The 7,500-nt window shown below is 53.0% G+C and overlaps 1 protein-coding gene across 1 annotated transcript in view; it reads left to right on the top strand.

Annotated features, from left to right (window-relative positions):
* The window catches only part of LOC124019008 (laminin subunit alpha-5-like), a 189,856-nt gene that overhangs the window by 94,529 nt on the left and 87,827 nt on the right, over positions 1-7,500 (top strand). Inside the window, 4 exon segments of the mRNA XM_046334352.1 lie at positions 2,400-2,499; positions 2,502-2,549; positions 5,984-6,124; positions 7,440-7,500. The exon segment at positions 7,440-7,500 is cut by the window's right edge and continues 101 nt beyond it. Of these exon segments, the coding sequence (XP_046190308.1) occupies positions 2,400-2,499; positions 2,502-2,549; positions 5,984-6,124; positions 7,440-7,500 (350 nt within the window).

The following is a 7,500-nucleotide window of genomic DNA, read 5'->3' as shown; positions in this document are numbered from 1 at the left end:
CCCTCTCCTCCCCTCCCCTTTCCTCCCCTCTCCTTTCCTCCCCTCTCCTCCCCTCTCCTCCCCTCTCCTCCCCTCCCCTCTCCTTTCCTCCCCTCTCCTCCCCTCTCCTCCCCTCTCCTTTCCTCCCCTCTCCTTTCCTCCCCTCTCCTCCCCTCCCATCTCCTCCCCTCCCCTTTCCTCCCCTCTCCTCCCCTCTCCTTTCCTCCCCTCTCCTCCCCTCCCCTCTCCTCCCCTCTCCTTTCCTCCCCTCTCCTCCCCTCCCCTCTCCTCCCCTCTCCTCCCCTCCCCTTTCCTCCCCTCTCCTCCCCTCTCCTCCCCTCCCCTCTCCTCCCCTCTCCTCCCCTCCCCTTTCCTCCCCTCTCCTCCCCTCTCCTTTCCTCCCCTCTCCTCCCCTCTCCTCCCCTCTCCTTTCCTCCCCTCTCCTCCCCTCCCCTCTCCTCCCCTCTCCTCCCCTCCCCTTTCCTCCCCTCTCCTCCCCTCTCCTTTCCTCCCCTCTCCTCCCCTCTCCTCCCCTCTCCTTTCCTCCCCTCTCCTCCCCTCTCCTCCCCTCGGTCCTTTCCTCCCCTCTCCTTTCCTCCCCTCTCCCTCCCCTCTCCTTTCCTCCCCTCTCCTCCACTCTCTTCCCCTCCCTCTCCTCCCCTCTCTTCCCCTCCCTCTCCATCCCTCTCCTCCCCTCTCCTTTCCTCCCCTCTCCTCCCCTCTCCTCCCCTCTCTTTTCCTCTCCTCTCCTCCCCTCTCCTCCCCTCTCCTCCCCTCTCCTCCCCTCTCCTTTCCTCCCCTCTCCTCCACTCTCTTCCCCTCCCTCTCCTCCCCTCTCTTCCCCTCCCTCTCCATCCCTCCCCTCTCTTCCCCTCCCTCTCCTCCCCTCCCCTCTCCTCCCCTCCTCTCTCATCTCTTTTCCTCCCCTCTTCCCCTCTCCTCCCCTCTCTTCCCCTCCCCTCCCCTCTCCTCCCCTCCCCTCCCCTCCCCTCTCCTCCCCTCTCATTCTCTCCTCTCTCCTCTCCTTTCCTCTGTGAGCATCCTGATATAAAGACATTCTGCATGTCAAATTGTTCAGCTCTGTTCCCAATCTCAGCAGGAATGTGTGTGTTGCCATGACAGGGGTGTCTGTAAAGCATCTCTATAGCTGTGTAGCTGTAGGCCTTATATCAGCCTGCTGCCTGGAGCACTGACACCTGGCACTGATACACACACCCAAACAGACGCATGCACACACACACACCCAAACAGACGCACGCACACACACACTGTAACGGTTTTGACTTGAAGTTATTATTTATGCCAGGTAGGTTGTGCCTACCAGAGAAAACATTGGTTTCTCCTTTTGGTTTGGGAGGGAACGAGTCCCATCTGGTCCGTCAAGTCTACACCAATACAAAGGACTTATGTAAAAGTCAGGATGGAAATAAACTTTTCATAAACCCTTAAAACATTGGAAAGAACTTCCAAAACAACTATATTCTTTTGCGTGGGTTGTATTAACAACATCAATGATTACACACACATATAATAATATAACACAATGAGTTCTGGTTCCTCCACAAATGTCCTGTACCTCGGGCCTAAAAAGAGTCCAGCCCGGTAAAGGAGTTCAGTGAACTCAAGTGACTTTTGTCACGCAATGTTTGTCCGTTCATTCCGTGTAGCGTAAACCCAGTATTAACACACACACACACACACACATACATGCACACACACACATGCATGCACACACACACACACACACCACTGAACCAGAGACACACACGGGCAACACAGCCAAACATTTGGAGTGATTATTGTCTTTGGAGAAACTCTGCAATTAATCAAAGTGAGAATCATCATAACATTGTGATTGAATATGAGACCACACAAATATCTGCCTACTGTCGTTCATAATGAATATTCTCTCTGCACTGTGATGTCATCTACTGACTGACTGGTTCATCATGAATATTCTCTCTGCACTGTGATGTCATCTACTGACTGACTGGTTCATCATGAATATTCTCTCTGCACTGTGATGTCATCTACTGACTGACTGGTTCATCATGAATATTCTCTCTGCACTGTGATGTCATCTACTGACTGACTGGTTCATCATGAATATTCTCTCTGCACTGTGATGTCATCTACTGACTGACTGGTTCATCATGAATATTCTCTCTGCACTGTGATGTCATCTACTGACTGACTGGTTCATCATGAATATTCTCTCTGCACTGTGATGTCATCTACTGACTGACTGGTTCATCATGAATATTCTCTCTGTACTGTGATGTCATCTACTGACTGACTGGTTCATCATGAATATTCTCTCTGCACTGTGATGTCATCTACTGACTGACTGGTTCATCATGAATATTCTCTCTGCACTGTGATGTCATCTACTGACTGACTGGTTTGTTTTCGTCTCTCAGATGCAAGAACAACATCATTGGTCGTCAGTGTGATCGCTGCACCCATGGTTTCTATGGTTACCCCAACTGTAGGCCATGTGACTGCAACGACGCGGGGATGTCACAGAGGAGGAAGTGTGTGACTCTTACACGGGACGATGCCTCTGCAAGGTCAGACCTACAGTCTGTGTCCCTACTCCCTACTGCCTGTGTCCACACTCCCTACAGTCTGTGTCCCTACTGTCTGTGTCCCTACTCCCTACTGTCTGTGTCCCTACTCCCTACTGTCTGTGTCCCTACTCCCTACTGTCTGTGTCCCTACTCCCTACTGTCTGTGTCCCTACTCCCTACTGTCTGTGTCCCTACTCCCTACTGTCTGTGTCCCTACTGTCTGTGTCCCTACTCCCTACTGTCTGTGTCCATACTCCCTACTGTCTGTGTCCCTACTCCCTACTGTCTGTGTCCCTACTCCCTACTGTCTGTGTCCCTACTCCCTACTGTCTGTGTCCCTACTCCCTACTGTCTGTGTCCATACTCCCTACTGTCTGTGTCCCTACTCCCTACTGTCTGTGTCCCTACTCCCTACTGTCTGTGTCCCTACTCCCTACTGTCTGTGTCCCTACTGTCTGTGTCCCTACTCCCTACTGTCTGTGTCCATACTCCCTACTGTCTGTGTCCCTACTGTCTGTGTCCCTACTCCCTACTGTCTGTGTCCCTACTCCCTACTGTCTGTGTCCATACTCCCTACTGTCTGTGTCCCTACTGTCTGTGTCCCTACTTCCTACTGTCTGTGTCCATACTCCCTACTGTCTGTGTCCCTACTGTCTGTGTCCATACTCCCTACTGTCTGTGTCCATACTCCCTACTGTCTGTGTCCATACTCCCTACTGTCTGTGTCCCTACTGTCTGTATCCCTACTCCCTACTGTCTGTGTCCCTACTCCCTACTGTCTGTGTCCCTACTCCCTACTGTCTGTGCCCATACTCCCTACTGTCTGTGTCCCTACTCCCTACTGTCTGTGTCCCTACTGTCTGTGTCCATACTCCCTACTGTCTGTGTCCATACTGTCTGTGTCCCTACTGTCTGTGTCCATACTCCCTACTGTCTGTGTCCATACTGTCTGTGTCCCTACTCCCTACTGTCTGTGTCCCTACTCCCTACTGTCTGTGTCCCTACTGTCTGTGTCCCTACTCCCTACTGTCTGTGTCCATACTCCCTACTGTCTGTGTCCATACTCCCTACTGTCTGTGTCCATACTCCCTACTGTCTGTGTCCCTACTCCCTACTGTCTGTGTCCCTACTCCCTACTGTCTGTGTCCCTACTCCCTACTGTCTGTGTCCCTACTCCCTACTGTCTGTGTCCCTACTCCCTACTGTCTGTGTCCCTACTCCCTACTGTCTGTGTCCCTACTGTCTGTGTCCATACTCCCTACTGTCTGTGTCCCTACTGTCTGTGTCCATACTCCCTACTGTCTGTGTCCCTACTGTCTGTGTCCATACTCCCTACTGTCTGTGTCCCTACTGTCTGTGTCCCTACTCTCTACTGTCTGTGTCCACACTCCCTACTGTCTGTGTCCCTACTCTCTACTGTCTGTGTCCCTACTACCTACTGTCTGTGTCCACACTCCCTACTGTCTGTGTCCATACTCCCTACTGTCTGTGTCCATACTCCCTACTGTCTGTGTCCATACTCCCTACTGTCTGTGTCCCTACTCCCTACTGTCTGTGTCCATACTCCCTACTGTCTGTGTCCATACTCCGTCCTGTCTGTGTCCATACTCCACCCTACTGTCTGTGAGAACTCCACCCCACTGTCTGTGTGAACTCCACCCTACTGTCTGTGTGAACTCCACCCTACTGTCTGTGTGAACTCCACCCTACTGTCTGTGTGAACTCCACCCTCCTGTCTGTGTGAACTCCACCCTACTGTCTGTGTGAACTCCACCCTACTGTCTGTGTGAACTCCACCCTACTGTCTGTGTGAACTCCACCCTCCTGTCTGTGTGAACTCCACCCTCCTGTCTGTGTGAACTCCACCCTCCTGTCTGTGTGAACTCCACCCTACTGTCTGTGTGAACTCCACCCTCCTGTCTGTGTGAAATTTACTTTAATGTTAATGTAAAATGTATTTCCTCTCTCTGCTACATAACATAATGAATCTTTTTTTTTTTAAAGGCTGGCCATTTTTTTCCTGTGCACCCTTAGATTGGTATTTAGAGGGAGAGGGAGGGAGAGGCCGGGAGAGGGAGGGAGCGGCCTGAAGAGGGCGGGAGGGGCCGGGAGAGGGCAGGAGAGGACGGAAGAGGGCGGGAGAGGGAGGGAGAGAGCGGGAGAGGGTGGGAGAGGGAGGGAGGGAGAGGGAGGGAGGGAGAGGGCGGGAGAGGGAGGGAGAGAGCGGGAGAGGGAGGGAGAGAGGGGAGGGAGAGGGCGGGAGAGGGAGGGATAGAGCGGGAGAGGGAGGGAGGGAGAGGGATGGAGAGGGAGGGAGAGGACGGAAGAGGGCGGGAGAGGGGAGGGAGAGGACGGGAGAGGGAGGGAGAGAGCGGGAGAGGGCAGGAGAGGACAGAAGAGGGCGGGAGAGGGAGGGAGAGGACGGGAGAGGGAGAGGGAGGGAGAGGACGGGAGAGGGAGGGAGAGGACGGGAGAGGGAGGGAGAGGACGGGAGAGGGAGGGAGAGAGCGGGAGAGGGCGGGAGAGGGTGAGAGAGGGAGGGAGAGAGCGGGAGAGGGAGGGAGAGGACGGGAGAGGGAGAGAGCGGGAGAGGGAGGGAGAGGACAGGAGAGGGAGAGGGAGGGAGGGAGAGGGAGGGAGAGGACGGGAGAGGGAGGGAGAGGACGGGAGAGGGAGGGAGAGGACGGGAGAGGGAGGGAGAGAGCGGGAGAGGGCGGGAGAGGGTGGGAGAGGGAGGGAGAGAGCGGGAGAGGGAGGGAGAGGACGGGAGAGGGAGGGAGAGAGCGGGAGAGGGAGGGAGAGGACAGGAGAGGGAGGGAGAGGGAGGGAGAGAGCGGGAGAGGACGGAAGAGGGCGGGAGAGGGAGGGAGAGGACGGGAGAGGGAGAGGGGAGGGAGAGAGCGGGAGAGGGAGGGAGAGGACGGGAGAGGGAGGGAGAGGGGACGGGAGGGGAGGGAGAGGACGGGAGAGGGAGGGAGAGAGCGGGAGAGGGTGGGAGAGGGAGGGAGAGAGCGGGAGAGGGAGGGAGAGGGCGGGAGAGGGAGAGAGCGGGGAGAGGGAGGGAGAGGACAGGAGAGGGAGGGAGAGAGCGGGAGAGGACGGAAGAGGGCGGGAGAGAGAGGGAGGGAGAGGGCGGGAGAGGGCGGGATAGAGCGGGAGAGGGAGGGAGGGAGAGGGATGGAGAGGGGAGGGAGAGGGAGGGAGAGGGAGGGAGAGGGAGGGAGGGAGGGAGGGAGGGAGGGAGGGAGGGAGGGAGGGAGGGAGGGGAGGGAGGGAGGGAGGGAGGGAGGGAGGGAGGGAGGGGGAGGACGGGGCAGATTAAGTTATTTCATTGTTGATGGTCCTTTGCAGTTGGATATGTCCAACCAGGAAGCAGATCCTCACCAGGACGTTATTGGCCAAGGAGAAGACTTTCTCACTTTCCTTTTTTTCAGGAGAATGTCCAGGATGGTCGTTGTGACCAGTGCAGAGTGGAGACCTTCCACCTTGACCCCGCCAACCCTAAAGGCTGCACTTCCTGTTTCTGTTTCGGAGCCACCAACCGCTGTCGCAGCTCAGAGAAACGACGGACTGAGGTAGAGGACAGTACAGCACACAGGGATTGGGTACGAACTGAGGTAGAGGACAGTACAGCACACAGGGATTGGGTACGAACTGAGGTAGAGGACAGTACAGCACACAGGGTTTGGGTACGGACTGAGGTAGAGGGACAGTACAGCACACAGGGATTGGGTACGAACTGAGGTAGAGGGACAGCGGACACGGGGTTATGCTTATAGTTTGTGTGTTTGCTCAACAGATCCATATTTTGCCCATCAGGAGATGTACTTTTTTGTGCTACGAACTGAGGTTAGAGGGAATCAAAGCGGAATTAAAGTTTGTGCATACATATTAACATTATAGTTTTGTAATGTTTGCTAATCCCCAGGTGATGGACATGATTTTGCCCATCAGGAGATGTTATTTTTAATGTTATTATAACATCTCTTTGATGCATGTTTTGAATCAAAGCTGTGTGGTTTAATTAAAGTTTGTTCATACATATTAACATTGCTATGTTTTGTAATATATAATCTGTATAATCCCCAGGTGATGGACATGATGGTCTGGGTGCTGCTGGGAACAGACAGACAGGAAGTGTTATATTAGGATGTAATGTTATTATAACATCTCTATAGGTGATGGACATGATGGTCTGGGTGCTGCTGGGAACAGACAGACAGGAAGTGTTATATTAGGATGTAATGTTATTATAACATCTCTATAGGTGATGGACATGATGGTCTGGGTGCTGCTGGGAACAGACAGACAGGAAGTGTTATATTAGGATGTAATGTTATTATAACATCTCTATAGGTGATGGACATGATGGTCTGGGTGCTGCTGGGAACAGACAGACAGGAAGTGTTATATTAGGATGTAATGTTATTATAACATCTCTATAGGTGATGGACATGATGGTCTGGGTGCTGCTGGGAACAGACAGACAGGAAGTGTTATATTAGGATGTAATGTTATTATAACATCTCTATAGGTGATGGACATGATGGTCTGGGTGCTGCTGGGAACAGACAGACAGGAAGTGTTATATTAGGATGTAATGTTATTATAACATCTCTATAGGTGATGGACATGATGATCTGGGTGCTGCTGGGAACAGACAGACAGGAAGTGTTATATTAGGATGTAATGTTATTATAACATCTCTATAGGTGATGGACATGATGGTCTGGGTGCTGCTGGGAACAGACAGACAGGAAGTGTTATATTAGGATGTAATGTTATTATAACATCTCTATAGGTGATGGACATGATGATCTGGGTGCTGCTGGGAACAGACAGACAGGAAGTGTTATATTAGGATGTAATGTTATTATAACATCTCTATAGGTGATGGACATGATGGTCTGGGTGCTGCTGGGAACAGACAGACAGGAAGTTCCTGTGACAG

Source organism: Oncorhynchus gorbuscha, unplaced genomic scaffold, assembly GCF_021184085.1.
Source record: "Oncorhynchus gorbuscha isolate QuinsamMale2020 ecotype Even-year unplaced genomic scaffold, OgorEven_v1.0 Un_scaffold_6:::fragment_8:::debris, whole genome shotgun sequence".
In the NCBI taxonomy this organism is placed as follows: Eukaryota; Metazoa; Chordata; class Actinopteri; order Salmoniformes; family Salmonidae; genus Oncorhynchus; species Oncorhynchus gorbuscha.
This window is presented reverse-complemented; position numbering and strand designations above follow the sequence as displayed.